At 41.1% G+C, this 23,261-nt stretch overlaps 1 protein-coding gene across 5 annotated transcripts in view; it reads left to right on the forward strand.

Moving 5' to 3' along the window:
• The window catches only part of LOC144692322 (uncharacterized), a 38,021-nt gene extending 22,497 nt beyond the window's left edge, over positions 1–15,524 (forward strand). For 4 of the 5 annotated variants that reach the window (XM_078561018.1, XM_078561020.1, XM_078561019.1 and 1 more), the window contains exons 10-12: positions 176–255; positions 4,581–4,739; positions 11,700–15,524. In XM_078561018.1, the coding sequence (XP_078417144.1) occupies positions 176–255; positions 4,581–4,739; positions 11,700–11,839 (379 nt within the window). In that variant the 3' untranslated portion in view covers positions 11,840–15,524. The remainder of the gene's footprint in view (positions 1–175; positions 256–4,580; positions 4,740–11,699) is intronic. The other variant, XM_078561021.1, reaches the window with a different exon arrangement.
• The last annotated feature ends 7,737 nt before the right edge of the window (positions 15,525–23,261 follow it).

Genomic DNA, 23,261 nt, shown 5'->3' on the forward strand with positions numbered 1-23,261 from the left:
AATCTCCATAAGACAGTCACTGAAGAGTTGAATATGAATAAAACTACAAATTTAATCTGCAGTAGATTGCTAAAATGTAGTCTTGCCCTAATTATTCTGTAAGGACAGTGTTCTATTGCAACTACAATACTTTCCTTAATTTATTGCTAATTCTGAGAGCTGAAATTCCTTCCAGATCCACAGTTGCTGGTTTGAAGGAACAACTGAGAAACATCCATCTAGCTGACAACCAGACCAGTACACCATCAAAACCAGGTGTGTGCAAGCTGCTGCTTAATGTACAAGAGAACCTGGTTAACAATACAACCAGGTCTCTCCCTTCATTGTTACTGCTCCAATGGGTTCTTATTACTTAGCCCTAAGATACTGTCCTTTTCCCTTTCAAAGGTGCTGTTAGCAACCCTCCCTCAGAAACATACTTTTAATCAATGTTCTGGAAACTGTCATCCCTTCTTCAAATATCCTTTCTTCTCCAAAGTCCTTGAGCATGTTGTCATCTCCCAAATCCCTCATCTGTCCTGCATCTCCATATTTGAATCTATCTAATCAAGATTCTGTTTCTTGCCACATCACTAAAATAACTAGTCAGTGTCCCATTCAACATCTTCTGTGACTGTTGTTACCATCCCCATAGAGATCATTAATTCTTAAAGAGAAATTTGAACACCCAGTGATTAACTGTAAGAAATAATGCCACAAGATTTCACATTTTTAAACAAAACAAACTTCAATGTATATAAAAGAAAAATTAAACAAAGCAAGCACTACTACAAGAACTTAACTCTATAATTAGTCAAGATTTAGAATATAAATCCAGTTCCCCTTTTACTTCACAATAACACCCAACAGTTTCCTTATACATTACAATATCTTGAGGGTTCATTCACTTCTCCTTTTGGAACCAAAGTAAGTATGCCATAGCTTTCCAGAATTCACTTTGATTTCTCCTCAGTGTTCCAGCTATTCTCTGAAGTATGAGATTTCATGGGGTTCTTTCCATTAGTTTTTGGTTAAACAATCCTCCAACTTCTCTTCAAAACCTCACAACTGTGAACTTCTCAGCTCAAGTTTTGGCCTCACTGCATTTGTGCTTAGTGATTTAAAAATAAGGAACACACCTGGTTCCTAATGGCCTCTGCACTTCTTATCCTGGCTTTGGTCCAGCACAGATTGCTTTCTCCCAGACTTGCTGATTCCACCAGGAAAATCCCTTTTAGATTCTTTAATCTGGGAACTACATGAATAATTTAAATCCCTTATTGAAATAACAACAAAAAGGTCTGAGATGGGTCATCCATTATTTTAAGTTTTCTCACTTCTAAGCCTGACCTTATTAAATAAACATAGGTTGATCTTTGAACTGTAATTACCCCAGATCTGTTTACTAATATTAACTTCAATTCATAAACTAAAATTATTTACCAAAACATATGAATTATGAAATCAGATATTTGAAACACGATAACCATGTTGCGTCCTCATCCTATTCATCCTTATCTGCAGCCTTTGACACATTGGCCATGTCTTCTTCCAGCATTTCTCCTGCATTGTCTAGGCATGATTCCCCTTTTGATTATAACCAGCAATGGCTCTTTTCGCTGCCTCTACATTGTTACTTCTGGAGTCCCCCAAAAGTCTACCCTTTCTCCTCTTGCTCATCTACCCCATTGGTAACATGATCTGAAGACATGGGATCAAGTTCCATATGTATACTAACAACACCAAACTCTACCTGTCCACCACCTCTCTTAGTCCCCCCTCTCCCTCTGTATTATCAAACCACTTGTTCAAGAGCCAGTCCTAGATGAGCCACAATAAAACTTATGACAAGCCATTGCCTTCACCTCTGGCCACAACCTCTGTGCTATTGACCCCACTCCTCTCCCTGACCACTATCTTAGGTTGAAACAGACTGTTCACCACCTCGGTGTCCTGTTTAATCCTGAGCTGAGCTTTTGGCCCCATATCCTCTATCATGAGGACCATCCTTGTTTACCTCCATAGCATTGACAGTCTCTACCCCTGCATCAGCCCACCTGCTGCTGAGACCCTCATCAATACATTTGTCATTCTAGACTCCGCTATTCCAATGTTCTTTTGGCCATCTACCCATCCTGCTGCCTTCATAAACTTTGGCTTATTGAAAACTCAGTGCAGGATAGGTTGGCAGCAGCAAAGACCAAGGGCACTTGATAAGGTGCCACATAAAAGGATAATACACAAGATATTTACAATCTATATTAATGACTTAGACAAAGAGATTGGGAGTGATGTAGCCAAGGTTGCTGACCATGAAAAGCTTTGAGGAGGATGCAAAGAAGCTGCAAAGAGATACAGACAGGTTAAGTGAGTGGGCAACAAGGTGGCAGATGGAGTATAATGTGGGGAGGTGTGAGATTATTCACGTTCATGATAAGAATAGAAAAGTGGAATATTTTTAAAAGGCACTGAACTTTTAACTGTTAATACTCAGACTTGTGTGTACTCATACAAGAAACACAAAGTTAGCATGCGGGTGCCACAAGAAATTAGGAAGGCAAATGGCATGTTAGTGTTTATTGCTAAGTGCCTGGAATTCAAGAATAAGGAAGTCTTGCTACAGTTGTATAGGGCTTTGGTGAGACCACTACTGGAGTAGTGTGTGTGGTTTTGGTCCCCATTCCTAAGGAATGATATAATTACCTTGGAGGCGGTACAGTGTAAGTTCACTAGATTGGTTCCTGGGGTGAGAGAGTTCTCCTATGATGAGAAGCTGAGTAAATTGGGCCTATACTCTGGAGTTTAGAAGAATGGGACATGATCTCAGTGAAGCATACAAGATTCTGAAGAGACCTGACAAGGTAGACACAAAGGTTGTTTCCCCCTGAATGGGGAATCTAGAATGAGGCACAGCCTTTGGATAAGTAGTTGATCATTTAGGACTGAGGTGGGAAATTTCTTCATCAGAGGGTTGTGAATCTTTGGATATCTTTACTCCAGAGGGTTGTGGATGCTCTGTCATTGAGTGGGGTAGATAGATTTTTGATCACTTACGGAATCAAGAGATGTGGGATCCAACGTAAAATTGGAGTTAAGGCAGATCAGCCAAAATGCTATTGAATAGCGGCGCAGGCTTGAGGGGCCATATGGTCTACTACTCCTCCTATTTCTTATGTTCTTAAGCCTCAGCACCCATTATTCCTTTGTTTACTGCCTCACATTAGTTCCTAGTCTCCCAACACTTCTACTTTTAAAAATTCTCATCCTTGTGTTAAAATCCTTCATGACTTATCCCTCCCCATCTCTGTAACCTTCTCCAGCCCTACAATCCTCCAAGAACTCTGTGCTCCTCCAACTCTGGCCTCTTGTGGAACCACCTCTCCATTTGCCTTGCCATTGGCAGGGCATTCTTTCTGCCATCTAGATCCTACACTCTATACTCCACTGCTTTTCCAGCTGTCTCTTCTCCTTTAAGACTTCTTAAAATCCACCACTTCCACCAAGGCTTTACTCATCCTTCCTAATATCTCCTCCTTTGGCACACTGTTGATCGGCTATGCTCCTGTGCAGCATCTCAGAACATTTTTCTATGTTGAAGATGTTGTTGCTGAGCAGATTTATTGTCACAGTACTGATAAACACTATATCAAAATTCTACAATGGAGTATTTCTATTTGGTATATCCTGAAGATATTATGTATGGTTCAAGCCCTAATTTCAGTACTTAGATCGCTCATTGGAAACTCTACCTCTTTCCCACCACTTTAAGCCCTGTAGAAAAACTTTCACTGACTCAGTTGGTAAGTGCTCCATGTTGTACAGAGTCATAGAGGCCAGCATGATCTTTGTTTTAATTCCAACTCCTCCTCAAGTTAGATATTCTCAATCAACTCATCAGTGGAGGTACTTCAGTTGGCCTCGGGATCAGGATTCTCAAATTAATTGATTACTATCCAGTGACCCTTGCTGCAAAAATGTGTGGATTTTGATAGAAGGCTCAGCTGTGCTGCTATTCACAATCAAATAGCTTGCAAACGCTGTGTAGTTCCATGTGTACATTAGATATGAGATGGTAGAGAAGTTAAATGCTCAGAGAACCATATCATCATAAGTCACTGCTTTCAGGGAAAATTGTGAGGGTATCACATTTTTTCATTATAAACATGCAGGAGTGATTAAAACAAAATAATTTCACTCTGGTCTTCAGGTGGCTGCATAAGTGAAGCTTTAGATATCATCCAAAACTGAGGCATAAGCATTCGGGTAAGTGTGTAAAGTCCGAGTAGAGGAGATCATTTAAATATAAGGTTATTTTCCCTCAGAAACCCACCATTTCAGTTCTATACATTCACTAAAGTACCATTCAGGCGACTCATGTACTGGCCCTTCCCGGCCTGGATGCTGAATAGAGTGATATTACAATTAGACAGGGGACAGATAGTCCAAAGTGAAGACACCCCAGCCAGAATTTGTTTTTTTTTGGTATGGTGGCATTATTTTTGCTTTACAAGTAAGAATGCTAAGTAATTTAGATACATGTTCAGAAATTGATTTTCATTTTAGTAAGACATGCCATTACCTGGTTATGCTTTTCATTTCAGATACAAGAAAACATTACCCAAAGAAACAAGCCAGGACCCAGTCACTAAATGAAGATTCTGACTCCAATCTAAGTTCTACACTCAGTCTGGTAGATATAAGCTCAGATGATGACCTTTCTTTGTTGCAAGATCTTGATTTAGATCCACCAAGTAAAAAAGGTAAAGGCTGGAAATCAGATAGTTGTAAATGCTGGCTGAACAATCCAGTTGCTGCAATAGCAGACCAGTAGATGCAGGTTTTGGTTCAAATCTCATTCTCCTTAATAGACATGCTATGCCTATCAGGAAGGGCTGGGGCAAGAGCTGAGGGGTGACCTCATAGAGGCCTTTAAGATTATGAAAGGGTTTGATAGGGTAGACGGAGAAAAGTTGTTTCTACTTGCGGGCAAGATCAGAACATTGGTCCGTATAGTTACTAATAAGTCCAGTTGGGAATTCAGGAGAAATTACTTTACCCAGAGAGTACTTAGAATGTGGAATGCTTCACCACATGAATAGTTGAGGCGAATAGCATAGATGCCGTTAAGTGGAAGATAGGTGAGCATGTGAGGGAGAAAGGAGTATACCGATAGGTTTAAATGAAAAGGAGGGGAGGAGGCTCATGTGGAACATAAGCACTAACATTGACCTTTTGGGCCAAACAGCCTGTTTCTATGCTGTAAGTTCAGTGCAATTGTTTTACTAGCTTGCAGTATAGAATACTTAGTTACCATAGCTATCAGTCTGAGGGGAGAAAGGAAAAGATAAAATAACACCAGCAGAGGCTGTGAAGGATTTCACAACCATGAGAACCCCACCCAGGCTTAAGAATACGGAGATAAAGAACTAGGGTTTATTTTCTTTTTAAATTGAATAACCAGTGGTGGATTAAGAATTTCATCCACATGAACAACAATTTGTTTCTTGGTGGTTACACTAAGGAGGGGCAACATAAAGTTTATATTCTTCAGTAGTTAAGTGTACCTGTAGAGCTTGAATTTGTCATCAAGTTGTATCACCCATGTTTTTTCAATAACCTAAGTTGTCAGTGGAGAAAATTGACAGGGATTTTGCTGCCTTAAGATAATTGTTTAATTTACGTTCTTTTTTCCCCCCCAAATACTACAAATCATAGAATAGTACATAGAGGGAGGCCATTTGGTCTATCAAGCCTGTGCCAGCTCTTTCAAAGAGCAAACCATTTAATATGATTGCCCAGGAGTATATTTTTGACACATATTGAGCAATGTTTGAACATCATGCCTCCTCTTCTGCTATTTTCCTTTTAAAATGCACTATATTTTTTAGTTTCCCATTGATGCTTCTCTGAAACTTCCATCCAGAGAGTGCAGCTGGGAACTATGATCATGGCACTGAAGTTCACATTCACCATTCCTATTCCAAACTTTTGTGAGGGCTGCTCTAAGTAACTTTGAAAACATACAACAATAACAACTTGTATTTATATAGTGCCCTTAACGTAATAAAACACCCCATGGTACTTCAGAGACATTATAAAACAAAACAATGCTGAGCCACTTACGGAGATATTAGGGCAGATAACCAAAAACTTGGCCAAAGATCTAGGTTTAAGGAGCATCTTAAACTAGTAAATCATGGTAGAGAGTGTTAAGGAAGGAACTTCATAAGTTTAAGGCCTGGGCAGTTGGAGACATGGCCCCCAATGGTGAGCGATTAAAACTGGAGATGCTTGAGAGGCCAGAGTTCGAGGAGAGCAGATATAGTGGAGGATTGCAGGGCTGGAGGAAATTTTATTAAAAAAAATTTTTTTTTTAATTCATTCACGGGATGTGGGCTTCGCTGGCTGGGCCAGCATTTATTGCCCATCCCTAGTTGCCTTGAGAAGGTGGTGGTGAGCTGCCGCCTTGAACCGCTGCATTCCATGTAGTGTAGGTACACCCACAGTGCTGTTAGGAAGGGAGTTCCAGGATTTTGACCCATCGACAGTGGAGGAACGATGATATATTTCCAAGTCAGGATGGTGAGTGGCTTGGAGGGATGTTCCCATGTGTCTGCTGTTCTTGTTCTTCTCGATGGTCGTGGTCATGGGTTTGAATGGTGCTGTGGAAGGAGCCTTGATGAATTCCTGCAGTGCATCTTGTAGATGATACACGCTACTGCTACTGTGCATTGGTGGTGGAGGGAGTAAATGTTTGTGGATGTGGTGCCCATAAGTGGGCTGCTTTGTCCTGGACATTGTCAAGCTTCTTAAGTGTTGTGGGAGCTGCACTCATCTAGGCAAGTGGGGAGTTTTCCATCCCACTCCTGACTTGCGCCTTGTAGATGGTGGACAGGCTTTGGGGAGTCAGGTGGTGAGTTACTCGTCACACTATCCTTAGCTTCTGACCTGCTCTTGTAGCCACAGTATTTATATGGCTAGTCCAGTTCAGTTTCTGTTCAATGGTAACCCCCAGGATGTTGATAGTGAGGGATTCAGTGATGATAAAGCCATTGAACATCAAGGGGCTATGGTTGGATTCTCTCTTGTTGGAGATGGTCATTGCCTGACACTTGTGTGGCACGAGTGTTACTTGCCACGCGTCAGTCCAAGCCTGGATATTGTCCATGTCTTGCTGCATTTGGACATGGACTGCTTCAGTATCTGAGGAGTCGCGAATGGTGCTGAACATTGTGCAATCATCAGCGAACTTCCCCACTTCTGACCTTATGATGGAAGGAATGTCTTTGATGAAGCAGCTGAAGATGGTTGGGCCTAGGACACTACCCTGAGGAACTTGGAGATAGGGACGGTTAGACTATGGAGGGATTTGAAAACAAGGTTGAAAGTTTTGAAGTTGAGATGTTGCTTAACTGGGAGTAAGCGTAGGTCAGCAATCAGGCAGCTGATGGGTGAACAGGACTTTGAAGAGTTAGGATATGGACATCAGAGTGTTGGATTACCTCAAGTTTACGATGGGTAGAATGTGGGAGGGTGTCATGTTGCATAGTGGTAGCTACCTCTGAACCAGAAGCTCCTGGTCCGATCCCACTCCGGGACTCTGGCCATGGTGTGTTAATAATGTGGCCTAAAAAGGTTGATTATCAATCTGCAAATCCTTCCAAAATGCTTACGGTAGGTGGTAGGAGCAGGAGAGTATCCTGGTTAGCCAGAACCTGCAGAAGGCAAACCACTGCAATACCTTGCCAAGCATCATGAACCAACACAGGTCGCCAACACTGTCTTAGGGCATGGTACCTGAAGAGAGAGAGAATGTGGAAGACCAACCAGCAGGGAGTTGAATAATCAAATCTAGGAGGTAAGAAAGGCATGGATGAGGATTTCAGTGGCAGAATTTCCTGAGGCGGGGCGGAGTCAGGCGATGTTATGGAGGTGGAAATAGACGGCCTTGGAAATGGTGTGGATGTATAGTTGAAAGTTCATCTCTGGGTCAGAGATGACTCCGAGGTTGCAAACTATCTGATTCAGCCTCAAACAGTTGACAGGATGCAGTCAGTGGCCAGGTAGCAGAATTTGTGGTGGGGACTGAAGACAATGGCTTCAGTCTTCCCAATAATTAATTGGAGGAAATTTCTGCTCATCCAGTGCTGGATATTGGACAAGCAGTCTGATAATTTAGCAACAGTGGAGTTGTTGAGAAAGGTGGTGGTGAGGTGAAGCTGGGATGTGGTTAGCATACATGTGGAAACTGACGTGTTTTTAGCTGATATCCCCGAAGGGCAGCATGTAGATGAGAAATAGGTGGGGCCCAAGGATAGATCCTTTGCGGACATCAGAGTTAACTGAGCAGGACTGGGGAGAGAAGCTATTTTCTGGCTACAATTAGATTTGAATGGAATCAGGAGAGGCACTTATCTGGACGATAGTGGAGGAGTGTTGGAGGAAGATGGTGTGATCAACTGCATCAGGCTGCAGACAGGTCAAGGAGGACTAGGAGGGGATAGTTTGCCTTTGACACAGTCATACAGATTGCCATTTGTTACTTCAACAGCTGTTTCAGTACTGCGGCAGGGGCAAAAATGTTCCAGGAAAGATTCAAACTTGGAGTTCCAGGAAAGATGGGCACAAATTTGGGAGGTTCAAGAGAAAAGGGAGGTTGGAGACGTGGCAATGCTTTTCAAGGTTAGAGGGGTCAGGGTTGATTTTTTGAGGAGAGGGATGATGAAGGCAAATTTGAAGGAGAGAGGGGCAGAAGCTGAGGAGAGAGAACAGTTAACAATGTCAGCTAATATGGGAGCCTGGAAGGGAAGTTGGGTGGTCAGTAATCTAATGAAATGTTGGACACATGCATCTCTAGAGAATTGTGCATATTCCAACACACTGAAAATCACAAGGTAGTAAGATGCTGTACCAAATGAGAAATTCATACATATGTAATAAGCATATAGCACTGGGAAATTTATAAGATGATATGCCATAAAAAAGGGAATTTGCCATTTATTAATTGGATCTTCAAAAGTACATGCATCATAACGAATTTATGAAAGGCCTGCACATTAAGGCCTGAACCACCCAGCCTCCTAATTAACTTTTTAAGTTGGTATTTTAATTCAGAATCAGCATTAACTTCCAGCATTGCGACGTAATCTCCTAGTATAACATGTGAAGATTCTAATGACTACACTGATTATGGTACGTAGGACAGAAGTTCCAACAATTCTGCCAGACAGCTTAGTTGTGGAAAACAAAAACAGAATTACCTGGAAAAACTCAGCAAGTCTGGCAGCATCGGCGGAGAAGAAATCAGTTAACGTTTCGAGCCTTCATGGCCTTTCGGCAGAACTGGAGCATAGTTAGAAGAAAGGAGAAATATAAATTTATTTGTATTTATATTTCTCCTTTCTTCTAACTATGCTCCAGTTCTGCCGAAGGGCCATGAAGGCTCGAAACGTTAACTGATTTCTTCTCCGCCGATGCTGCCAGACTTGCTGAGTTTTTCCAGGTAATTCTGTTTTTGTTTTGGATTTCCAGCATCCGCAGTAGCTTTTAGCTTTTTGTTTTTAGCTTAGTTGTGGAACTTTCCTCCAGATATTGCTGGTTAATTTCTCATAAGGCTGAATGCACAGGAGATCCGGAAGTATCAAGACAAACTTCCACTCATGGGTTTTTCTTATTTTGATAAATATTTTTGTAAGGATAAAGGTTTCTTTTTTTACAGGGGAGGGATGTAAAAATGAAAAGGACGAATGCAGAGCCATGTGGGAGAGTTGAGAGCGATGTCTGAAAGCTTTGACAAATAGATGGTTTTTAAAGGTGGAGAAAGTAGTAGAGAGAGTGGCTTAGAAATGGAAGTTTCAAAGTTGAGTTAAGATATTTGAAGACGCTGGTGCAAATGTAATTGAACATCGCGAAGTATGTCAGAAGTGAAAGCAACCGGACACTGAATCATTGAAAGGGAGGTGTGAGGGGTGATGACCTAAGGCATGATCAAAAGGGTAAATTTTAAGGAATGTTTTGAAAGAGGGAGAGAGTAGTCAGGTTGCAGAGGTTCAGGGGGAAAAAAATCCAAAATGCAAGGCTGAGACATCTGAAGGAGCTTGTGAAAGGAGAATTGAAAGTAGGCTAGAATTGGAAAGAGTACTTAGGGTGTACAAATTTAGGGCTGATGGAGATTGTATAAGAAGGGAAGAACAACGCCATGAAAATGAGGACCAGAATTTTGAAATTGATGTGTTAGGGAGAAGAAGTCAAGAAGGGCGGTGAGAAAAGGGGTGGGAAGAGTGTGGATTACCACCATGTGTGGATTCTGCTATATACAAATTAATTGGACCAGTCAAATAACCAACCACAAAGACAGAAAACTATAATGGTTTCCCACATCACATGGTTTCGGGAATGTTAAAGTAACAAGACTATTGGAATGGGAAAGGGTGAATACAACTATTAGCAGCTTCCTGTTCTAAAGACCTCGTGGCCCAAATGTTGTTCATGCAGTGGTTCAGATGATGCTTTTAGAGGTCTGCAAGTAAGCAGTTCAATTCAGATATTATGTTGATCAGTAATATTGCAAATTGATCACTACCTTGAATGAGTTGACATTCAATAGCATCATGATTGCGGAATACCCTAGCATGAACATCCTGGATATTACTATTGATCAGAAACTGAACTGGATCAGGCATATAAATACAATGGCTACGAGAGCAGGTCAGAGGCTGTGAATTCTGCGACAAGTAGCTCACCTCTTGACTCCCCAAAGCTTGTCCACTGTCTGCAAGGCACAAGTCAGGAGTGTGATGGCATACTCTCCACTTACCTAGATGAATGCAACTCCAACAACACTCCAGAAGCTCAATACCATCCAGGACAAAGCAGTCCGCTTCATTGACACCCACCCACCAACCACCTTAAATGTTCACTCTTGCCACCATAGGTGCATTGTTGCTGCAGTGTGCACCATCCATCAGGTACACTGCACCAACTTGCCAAGGTTCCTTCGACAGCACCCTCCTAACCCACAACCTCTAGTGCCTAGAAGAACAAGAGCAGTGAGTGCATGGGAACATCACTTGCAAGTTCCTCCCCAACACCATACTGCCTTGGAGTGGTATGATCATTCCTTCACTGTTTTTGGGTCAAAATCCTGGAACTTCTTTCTTAACAGCACTGTAGATGTATATAGCAGATGGACTGCAACAATTCAAGGCAGTGGCTCAACACCACCTTCTTGAGGGCAATTGGGGATCGGCAACAAACGTTGGCTTCGCCAGTGATGGCCCCATTCCATGAACGAATAAAAACCTATCAAAAATGTTGAGAGACTCATTATTTCATTTAGTTTTTTTCCCTTTACTAATTCAATACAAGCTACTTGTCATTACACTTAATGAACTTGAAAAGCAACAAATGACTCATAATTTCTCAGCTGTTTATATTTCATGTAACCAACAGGACTATGATAATTTTATGAACTGGATGAGATTGAGTCTAGCCTTTATTTTCTAGAGGGTGGGAGATGGAGGAATGAGTGAAAACATGTGATTTGTTGACTAGTGAGTTGCTGAGTTTTTCAACTTACCTAAAGCTGGAAAGTAATTTTCCCATTTAAGTTGTCAAGTGGGATGCTCCAACACTAGATTTTTTAAATTGCTCCTTCAAAATGGCATTGTAGCTTAAACCAATGATGGGTAACTCAAAAGTAATATTTTGTTCCATTGCAGGTGCCAGGTACTCCTCTGCCTTCTGCATGGAGGAGAGTGAGAGAACATCAAGAACAAATTATTCCGATGAAGATGTCAGTGTGGACTTGGAAGGTCTATCTGACAATCCACCTGAACTAAATCTCAGTGATCTGTCCTGAGTGGTGGAGTTTTTGAAAACTGGGGAGGAACATTTCTGCTTCCTTTCTCATAAAGGTCCCTTTAACATTTTCAAAGTTATGCTTCTTTTTAATATTTAAATCAAAACCATCCATGTCAAAGGCAAGAATTTCTATCAAGTGTATGATATCTATATTCTTTAGATAGACTTGATCTAGAGAGAAGGGCAGTTTCAGTGTGTTTTTATATGTTGTTTTATGGTTCCAGGCTAATATTAATTAACATTTTATCATCTCAAGTTCTAGTCCTTTTCTGGTAAGTTCTGAAAACATTTAAAGGTGCTTGAAGGTATTCCTTTATCAACGGACGACTACTATTAAAACTAGCAATCATTTGTATAAAGTTGAGGCAGAATTTATGAAATTGAGAAATTGTAGATGAAGATTGTGGTGCTGTGCCATTACAATGTGATTCTTGATCTCATAATTTCTCAGTCTTAGCTGTGCTTTTGCAAAAGATGCTGAAAAAGGAGGTACCTCCAAGGCAAGAAATCATCATTGAGTCTATGCTGCTCCTGCTGATCTTGAAGTAGAGATATGAATGTCCAAAAATTGGTCAGTAAGTTTTCACTAGTGAACTAGGAAAGAAACATTTTTTGGACTTGACATGTTTGGAAGAACATGGTAGAATTGTTTAGTGTACACTTCAGGTTTATTCAGCTTTTCTCCCAGAAATTAAGAAATAGATTAATCATGGTTCATTGTTCATTGAAAGACAAAAACTAAATTAATCTCAATATTTACATTCATTACTGCTGTGTGCAGCAGTAGTCTAATATCTGAAAGAATGGACTGGGTTTCTTGAGTTTTGAAGTGTTTGGCTGGAGAGAAATAGAAGCTTTATCATGCTAGCTGATCTCTTGTGGCATTGCACAGAAGTCAAAAAGTGTACTCTGATTTTTATCAGCAGCATCTTGGTCTAAGTGACCAATAAGAATGGTCACTGGCCGGCTGAAGGTTATTGAAGATGGGGATAGTAGGACCTTGAACAATTAGCAGCCAATGTCCATGGGCAGAGAATAAAGGGATGAACAGGGATTGTCAAAAAGTAGTAGAATCTTGAATGAGCCACTGGGTTCATTCCCAATGACCAAATCCATTAGTGAGTCTTACCTTCCTGGCCTTAATTAGAAAAAAGTCCCATACACATTGCAGGAGCTACAATCCCTATCACTTTCATCTACGTCTTTGACCAATTAATTTTGGTGTAGTCAAAATCTTGTTATATAAAGGTTACTCATATTCAAAATTTCTTTGCATGTTATTTCTTTCATCTCCCTAGCAGATAGCTAGTATTATTTACGTTTAAGAAGGGTAGAAGATCATGTCCAGAGAACTATAGGTCAGCTTAACATCAATGACAACAGATATAGTGGAACCTTACTAAGGGATATATTTAAAAATCTAGAAACCAAAAATATAATTATGAATTGTCAATATGGAGCTCAAAAGGAAAATTTTGCTTGACCAATCTCATTGAATTCTGAGCAGATGAGGATAATGCTCTGGCTATGATATAGCAAAGATTTCCAAAAATACCTTTCATAAGGTGCTATGTAGTAGACTAATGAGTAAGGTTAGAGCATGGGGAGTTGGAGTACAATTAACAGAATGAATAGCTGGCTGGCTGAAAGAAAGCAGTGTAGGGGTGGAGAGTAGCTAAAAGAATGAAATAAAAGGTAAAATCGTAGGATTTTAAAATTGCAAATTTAAGACTTTAAATCTTGCCTACCTGACAGCAAAAAAAACTCTTCATAAAATACCATGTTATATCAGCCAGGACTGCGACTTTTAACATTGAAAGCACAAATCACAGTACCACACGTGGGTGTAACAGTTATTACAGGTATGTGTAAACATATAACTTGCATTATGTAGTGCATTTACTGTAGTAAGACATCCCAAGGCCCTTCACAAGCATAAATCAGCCAAAAATTGATACCATGTCAAAGGAGGAGACGATAAGACAGACCGCTGGATATCAAAGAATTTTCACAACTTCAACTTAGCTTTACCAGTTTATTTCAAGGGCAATTAGGAATGGGCAATAAATGTTGGCCTTGCCAGCAATGCCGATATCCCATGAATGAATTTTTAAAAAACTGCATTTTCTAAAATATTAGGCCTGAAAATCTGTGGATTTGCCTAAATACCACAATCTACTTACCTGTGACCTCTGTTGCTGTCCCACCAAAGTATGGAGGGGGTAGGGTATCATAGGGAGGCTATCTTCATTTAAACAATTTAGCCTGGCATTTATGCCACTGGGAGTGTGTTTCTGGCACCTGCCAGAGGGTGCTCGGTACGGGGAGGTGACAGGTACCTTGCTCCCTGAGAAAGATAGTGGAAATGTATCCTGCAATCTTCTGTACATAGAGGTCAGTTTTTTAAAACTACATTTGTTGGAGTCCAGTTAGGTCTATCAAATGCTTGCTCTCGCTCAGTACACCAAGTCACTGCTGTTCCGCCAGGCATATGGAGGCACCCACAGGAAAGACCGCTGCCCTGGTAATCCCTCCAATTCTAATAACGACAACCAATATGGTAGTAATCAGTAATTTTAATAAGTACAATTAGTTACAAGCAATAAATAGACAATACGCATGAAAGACATATTACCTGATACTTTGGGAGCACTACGATTGTTCAAACTGTTTGGTTCCTCCTTTGTCCAATTACTATCTGTTCTGGCATCTCTCCTCTCAGAAGATGTCAGTTATAATCATCATCTGGTGAAACCAGGGTTATGACAACATCAGTACTTCAGTTCATTTTGTATGATTGTTAACTTGTTTGTCCACTCTGAGCTCACTGCACCATTTTCAGCTGTTCGCTAATACTTTCTGCCACCTCAACCGTCAAGTTATGGCAGAAAACAATGATCACAAATGTAAAACAGGGCAGGAATAATGCAATGTGGACTTTTAGATTTTCGTGACTAAACTTTACGAATTTTATGTGCATTGCCATTAGGAACTAAACACAACCTGTATCTCCATTGTTTTGTTACTTACAATAATTTTTGCTCAAAACACTTTTCCATCTGGCAGGTAACTATTTATAAGCTGCTAATGATAGCCAGTGCTCACTGGTGCAAAGGAACAGACATCAGGTTGACTTCTTCTATTTTTCACCAGCCTTTCAGTGGAGCAAAAAGTACTTAACCTTTATTAATAGTTACACCTAACTCAAAGCTAACTAGTACAAGGGTAATCCATATTTTGTAGGTTGTGCCCTATTATTCCACGCATTGTAAATATGCTGATAAAGACAAAGATTCTTTCTTCGTGTATTAAATCAAAATGATATACAGTCTTCCACAAAACTTGGGCCCAGCTGAACAGATTGGGAAGCCGGGGTAAATCTTTGATAACAAGCCATTAGAAGTTCAAGTATATTCAACAGGAAATAGTAAATTTAAACTGTTGAAACTCAAGCATAGTGCCAATGTTGACAGTAGGCATTTTAGGAAATACATAAAAAGCTCGAATCTTTATCACGTTCTACAAGTTTGATTAGATTTTTGAAGCCATCTGTTATACTTAAGCATATGACAATCATCATTTGTACAGTTTGTATTTTAAATAGTACTTACACATAAATTGAATTATCTGGAGGAAGGATTAATTTACAACTATTCAAAATAAAAAATATTTAAGCATTTGTAGATATTTCTTAATCTTCATTCAATAGAATGGATTTCTGTAAGATTTGAAAATCCTCAACTAGTTCTTTAATTGTGCTCATTGATGGGTGTCCTTAAAGAGGATAGGGAAGTGGACATTAACAATTCGTCAGACATTGCTGCAACCCCAATTTGTGGCTAGGTGGATGGGCATGTCCTCAGAGGGATCGTTGTAGAAAGGACATTCAAGCTACTAAGCACCTGCAGTGCGTTGATGGCAGGAAGAGAAACTAGGAAAGACTTTGTATAAGAACATAAGAAATAGGAGCATGAGTAGGCCGTTCAGTCCTTCGAGCTCACTCAACCATTCAATGAGATCATGGCTGATCTTCTACTTCAATGCCATTTTCCTGCACTATCCCCATATTCCTTTATGTTTTTAATATGTAGAAATCTATTGATCTTAGTCTTGAACATACTCAATGACTAAGCCTCCACAGCCCTCTGGGGCAGAGAATTCCAAAGATTCACTGCCCTCTGAATGAAGAAATCCCTCCTCCTCTCAGACCTAAATGGCCTGTCTCTTATTCTGAGATTGTGTGTCCCCTGATTCTAGACCCCCACAGACAGGAGAAACATTCTTCCTGCATCTAACTTGTCAAGCCCTGTAAGAATTTTGTATGTTTGAATGAGATCAACTCTCATTCTTCTAAACTCTAAAGAATAAAGACCCAGTCTATTTAATCTTTCCTTACAGGACAGTCCCCCTATGTGAGGAATTAGTTTGGTAAACCTTCACGGCACTCCCTGTATGAAAAGTATATATTTCCTTAGTCAAGGAGACCAAAACTGAACAATGCTCTAAGTGCGGTCTCACCAAGGCTCTATATAATTGCAGTAAGACATTTTTACTCCTATACTCAAATCCTCTTGTAATAAAAGCCAACATACCATTTGCCACCTTAATTGCTTGCTGTACCTGCATGTTGGCTTTCAGTGACTTATGAACAAGGATGCCCATGTCCCTTTGAAGATCAACACTTTCCAGCATCTCACCATTTAAAAAATACTCTGCATTCCTGTTTTACATTTCTCCACATTGTATTCTATCTGCCAGATTTTTTGCCCACTCGCTTAGTCTCTCCAAATTCCCTTGAAGTGTCTTTGCATCTTCCTCACAATTCACACTTCCACTTAGTTTTATGTCATCTGAAAACTTGGAAAAATATTTAATCCCCACAACCAAATCATCGATATGGATTGTGAATAGCTGGGGCCCATGCGCCTTTCCTTGCGGTACCCCACTAGTCACAGCCTGCCGACCTGAAAATGACCCATTTATTCCTAGTCTCTGTTTTCTGTCTGTTAACCAGTTCTCCAGTATAGTTAGCCAGTATATTCCCCCCAATCCCATGTGCTCTAAATTTATTTACTAACCTCTTACCAAAAGCTTTCTGAAAATCTAAATATATCTACTGGTTTTCCCCCTGATCTATTCTGCTAGTTACATACTCAAAAAGAAAACTCCAACAGGTTTGTTAAACATGATTTTCCTTTCATAAATCCATGTTGACTCGGCCCAGTTCTACCATTATTTTCCAAGTGTCCTGTTATCACATCCTTTATTGTAGATTCTAGCACTTCCCCTACTACTAATGTCAGGCTAACAGGTCCGTAGTTCTCAGTTTTCTCTCTCCATCCTTTTTTAAATAGTGGGGTTACATTTGCTACCTTCCAATCTGCAGGAACCATTCCAGAGTCTATAGAATTTTGAAAGATGGCCACCAATGCATCTACTATCTCTACAGCCACCTCTTTCCACGCTCTGGGGTGTAGAACATCAGTTCCAAGAGATTTATCTACTTTTAAGTCCCATTAATATCTCATCCTTTTTTTACTAATATTAATATATTGCAGTTCCTCATTTATCCTAGTCCTTTGATTCTCCATTATTTCTCAGAGGTTTCCCTCTGTGAAGACAGACACGAAGCATTTGCTTAATTTCTCTGCCATTTCTTTAGTCCCCATTATAAATTCGCCTGACTCAGCTTGTAATGCACCCACTTTTGTTTTTGCTAATATTTTCCATACCTATAGAAATGTTTTTATGTTTCTTGCAAGTTTACTCTCATTCTATTTTCCCTCTCTTAATCTTTTTCTTGGCCCTCCTTTGCAGAGTTCTAAAATGCCCCCAGTCCTCAGGCTTATCATTTTTTTGGGCAACTTTATACGCCTTTTCCTTTGATTGAAAACAATCCTCAATTTCTTTCGTTAGCCACGGTTGGAACACTTGCTGGGTTTTTGTGCATTAAAGGAATGTATTTTTGTTGTAAACTATGTATTAGTTCTTTAAATGTTAGCCATTGCTTGTCTACTGTCATATCTTTCAAATGGCTTCCCAATCCATCATAGCCTATTTTCCCCTCACCTTCCTAGTTTCCTTTGCTTAGATTTAAGACCCTAGTTTCTGAGTGAATTACGTCACTTTCAAACTGAAGTAAAATTCTATCATAGTATGACCACTCTTTCCTAAAGGCTCCTTTATTTCAAGATTATGAATTAGCCCTTTTTCATTGCACAATACTAGATCTAAAATAGCCCATTCCCCAGTTGGTTCCTTGAGGTATTTATCTAGAAAATCATCAGAGTTTGGTATCATCTGCAAACTTTGAAATTGTGCCCTGTACACCAAGGTCTAGGTTATTAATATATATCAGGAAAAGCATGGGTTCAACACTGACCCCTGGGAACTCCACTACAAACTTTCCTCCAGCCTGAAAATATCCATTAACCACTACTGTTTCCTGCCCCTCAGCCAATTCTCTATCCACGTTGCTACTGTCCTTTTTATTCCATGAGCTACAAGTTCACTCATAAGTGTGTTGTACAACACTGTATCAAACGTTTGGAAGTCCATGTACACCATATCAACGGCATTGCCTGCACCAGCCCTCTGTTACCTCTTCAATAAACTTCTGCAAGTTAGTTAATCAAAATTTTCCATTAAGAAAGTCATGCTGGCTTTCCTTAATTAATCCTCAATTGTCCATGTGACTATTACCTTTGTCCTGAATTATTGTTTCTAGAAGTTTCCCCACCATCAAAGTTAAACTGACTGGCCTGTAGTTGCTGGGCTTATCCTTACTTCCTTTTTTTGAACAAGGGCATAATGTTTGCAATTCTCTAGCCCTCTGGCACCACCCCTGAGTCTAAGAAAGACTGAAAAATTATGGCCAGTACCTCTGCAATTTCCAAACTCACATCTTACAGTATCCTTGGATGCATCTCATCAGGTCCCAGTGCCTTATCAGCTTTAAGTACAGATAATCTATCCGATAACTCCTCCTTTTCAAATTTAAACCCTTCTAGTGTCTGAATTACTTCCTCTTTTACCATGGCCTGGGGAGCATCATCTTCTTTGGTAAAGGCAATGCAAAGTATTCATTTAATACCTCAGCTACATCCTCTGCCTCAATGTGTAACTTCCCTTTCTGGTCCCTCTTCTGTCATTTAACATCTTTTTACTATTTATATGCCTTAATCAGATTAATACTGTGGTTAGGAGAATAAATCAGATAAGGAAAAATTTATTTTTCGAGTTATTAGACATAGAAAGCTTTACCCCAAGGAATAGATCAGACAGAGATTGCTGCATATTCTAAAAGGGAAAAGTGGATTAAAATTGATGCGGGGTTATGAGGAGAAAGCACGGTCGTCAAAATATTTTTGGATGGCTTTAGCAAATAGGTGTGATACACACAATGGGCTGAATGGCCTCTTTTTGTGTTACTATCATCCTGATTTTTAAGCTAAAGGTGACAACAGTCATAATTCAAGGGATCTGGACCAATTTTGAACACAAGCTAAAAAACTTGTGTTTCTTTTTAACGTGATTAAATGAAAAGTTTATGATTATAGAACAAGATTAGAAATGTGACTGGTGAATATCATCTACTATAGAACCATTAATACAATTGAAGAGGGATATTTGGTGTGGTCATGTGATATAGTTAACCAAGGTGATCAAAAATATGATCATCTTGCAGGCAGCTAATTGCAAGTCAGAACAAACAATTGTACAGCGCATTGGTAGTGCACATTTATGTGCATAATTTTGGGTTGTTTTAGCTTCAACAGACAGGGAGAAAATTCAGAATAGTCAAACAAGTTTTTCACTCCAAAGTAAAGTTAGTACTAGGAAACTGAATATTTTCTCACGTTTGGCGTCAATTCAACTTCAAACATGAAGGAGCTCCCTGTACTCGGGCCCAAAATGTATCTCAACTCGGATTACAGAAAAAACATTTGTAGTTTTCATTTCGATTTTGGGAATCTGGCATCAGTGGACCAGCTTCTGGCATTTTTGCTGTTATGTCAGCCTTCCCTAGTTAAGTAGCAGACATTTAGACACTGAATTTACAAGCCTGCTGTTGGACTATAGAAAAGTGATTTAGCAGCACAACTGCAAGGAGCTGGCTGAATTAAAATAGTTTAAAATAAACTAATGAGCATTGAAATTGTTCAAAGAGTGGTGTGGGAAGAATGGGTTTTGATTCGTGGGGCACTGACATCAAACTCAGGGAAGAGTGAGCTGTTCCGTTGGGATGGGTTCCACTTGAACTGGGCTAGGACCAGTGTCCTGCCCAATCGTATAACTAGGGCTGTGGACAGGGCTTTAAATTCAGAGGGTGGGGGGAGGGTTCAGGTGAATCCAAAGAAAAAAGTTGAGGTATCAGAACAGAATAGCAATGTGGGTAAAGACATGCAGAATGGGACAGGGACAGAGAGTTTAACAAAAATTGTACATCCACAGGTAAGCACATTGCAGGGAATAGAAGTAAAAAAATTGAAATAAAAAGGTTCTTTATCTGAACGCATGAAGCATCTGCAATAAAATAGAAACAAACAGAGGCAAATGATTTAGATTTAATCACCACCACAGAGATGTGGTTACAAGATGATCAAGGTTGGGAAATAAATATTCCAGGTTACACAATATTTCAGAAAGACAGAATGGCAAGGGGGTGGGATTAGCCCTGACAGTAAAAGATGACAGAAGGACATTACGGAGAAAGGATCTGGCCTCTGAAGATCATGAGGTATAATCAGCATGGGTGGAAATTAGGAATAGCAAGAGTCAGAAAGCACTGGTGGGAGTATTTTATAGGCCCCCTAACTGTAGTTAGAGCATGAACAAGAAATTATTGAAGCTTGGAACAAAGGAAATGTAATAATTGTGACTGGGACAATCAAATTAGCAAGAGTGGTTCTGGAAGATGAGTTAGTAGAATGTTTCCGTGACAGTTTCTTGGAGCAACATGTTGTGGAACCAACCAGGGATAAAGCTATATTAGATCTAGTATTGTGTAATGAAGCAAGGGTAATTGGTGATGTCAGTGAAAGATCCACAGGGTGATCATACCGTCGAATTGCATAGGCAGAATTTTGCCCTTGGTGGGCGGGCTTGACGAGGGTAGGTGGGGTCTGTCAGAAAGCCGACTGCTGCCTGTGATCGGCACGGCACAGTGATTTCACGCTGGGCGGGACAATTAAGGCCCGCCCAGCATGAAAGGTGGCTGGGGAAGCTCCGAGAAGGGCTGGGCGGGGGCAGGGGCATGATGTCCGCCAGGTCCAATGGCGACTTGGCGGCCGATTCAAAAGCAGCCCAGGCTGCTATGGAAGGACGCTGAGGTCTCGATGGATCCCAGTGCGGTTGGACACGGCAGGTGGGAGGACAGGTCCCCACGTTTCTCCGATGAGTGCCTCACTGCCCTCCTGGAGGAGGTGGCAGCCAGGAGGGAAATCCATGTCCCCAGAGAGAGGAGGAGGAGGCTCCTGCACCTCACCAAAAGGGCGTGGGAGGAAGTGGCATCCAGGGTGAGCAGACACGACGTGGTGAAATGCACATGGGTGCAGTGCCAGAAGCGCTTCAACGATCTGCTGTGATTGGGAAGGGTGAGTACCATGTTGGCATGGGTCAGTGTGTAGAACAATTAAGGGCATAAAGGTTGAGGGCCACCGTGAGCTTCTGAACCACTGGCATGTGGTGTCCACTCATACAGTCGGAGCTGATCTCAAGCCCGATCCTCTGACAAATGGAGGTCACTGTCACAAGAGACGGAGCTTCCTTTGGCATTGCACCTTGGACATATTGAGGTGGCTGCATTGCCACCTGTAAACCCTGGCAGCGGGATAGTGCCGTCTTCTGTGGACCCTTCCGCCTTGGACTACCTATGCCCCTTGTGCCTGCGCCTCTCCCGTGGAAACTGCATTGGGGCACCTGGCCTCTTCTCCCTTCTACCCCTCTCTTCTCCCTCAAAGGAGGTGCCATCAGCAAAGACCACAATCCCCATTACCAGGGTTATGGAAGGCTGTCTGATAACACACGGTCTGAATCCTCCGGGGGCCTGAAAGACACCAATGAGTCCTGAAATGAAGCCTAGAAATGCTCAGAATGCAGCTCTGAAGCGGGATGAAGCTGCTCAGTTCACAAAATCAACCTGCAGCATATGATCTCCAAAACTGCTCCCAACTCATATTGACAATGCTGCCGACCCTTCTTATCCTGTCTGTGGAAGAGCTTTTGCAAATTGTGGCCTGTCCGTTTTGCCCGCGCGACGGCCGAAAATTCGCACGGGCTACATAACCTTGGAGATAATTGGTGTGTCAAGGGCCTTAACTGGCCTCATAATTAATGGCAGGCGCGCCTCCGTCTCCCTCACACTCCCGCCTAGTGAAATATCACGAGAGTGCGCATTGATGTCAGCACGCTTGCCCGACGTCAACGCGCTTTATTTCACACTTGAGCAGGTTGGGCGCGTGGCTGCCCACCGAGTGAAAAATTCTGCCCCATGTTAAATTTGAAAGTGACACATTCCAACATAAACAAGAATATTAAACAAAGCCAATTACATAGGTATGAGGGGAGAACTGACTACGGTTAATTGCAGAAACAGACTGAAAGGTTTGGAGGTAATGAACAGTGGGAAACATTTAAAGAAAGTATTCAAAACCTGCAAGAAAAATACATTCCACTGAAAAACCTGAGTGAGAAAACCCATTCATGGTTCACTCAGGAAGTTAAGGATAGTATTAGATTAAAAGAAGAGGCTTTCAAAGTTCCAAAAAAAAATTAGTAGTAAGTCTGATGATTGGGAGTGTTATAGAAACCAGCAGAGGGCCACCAAAAAGTTGGTAGAATGGGAAAAAATAGAATGAGAGTAAACTTGCCAGAAATATATAAAAGCTCTTACAATGTGCTTTTAAGTATATAAAGAGAAGAGAGTAGTTAAAGTAAATAAAAACAGAAAATGTTGGAAAAACTGAGCAGGCCTGGCAGCATCTGTGGAGAGATAAGCAGAGGGCATAATATTCCGAGCCCATTAGTGGTGGGCATGATAGGTGGTGTGCACGGAAAATATGGCACGACCTGCTTCACGACGGTATGAAGGCAGGTCACGATCGTCCACTCAGCCTGCCGATGTCGGGCCGCATTTCCTGTCATTGGTTGACAAGGACTAATTGTAATACATTAGCATATAATTAAAAGGCCACCCCGCCAGGCTTTTGGAACCCCACTGTATCATCCGCGGGAATGCACGCCGACATGTTTCACAACAGCACGCAGGTGACGTGCACTTGGCGGCTTTCACTTTAGGGGAACTGAGGTGAGTGAACAGTGGCGTTCTCCACAGCTCACCTGTTGTTTACAGGCCTCAGGGGTGTCGAGAGGCAGGGGTACCTGATGGCTGGCCCTGGAGGCGACTGCTGAGGTGGGTG

The sequence above is a fragment of the Cetorhinus maximus genome, chromosome 17 (assembly GCF_964194155.1).
Source record: "Cetorhinus maximus chromosome 17, sCetMax3.hap1.1, whole genome shotgun sequence".
Classification (NCBI taxonomy): Eukaryota; Metazoa; Chordata; class Chondrichthyes; order Lamniformes; family Cetorhinidae; genus Cetorhinus; species Cetorhinus maximus.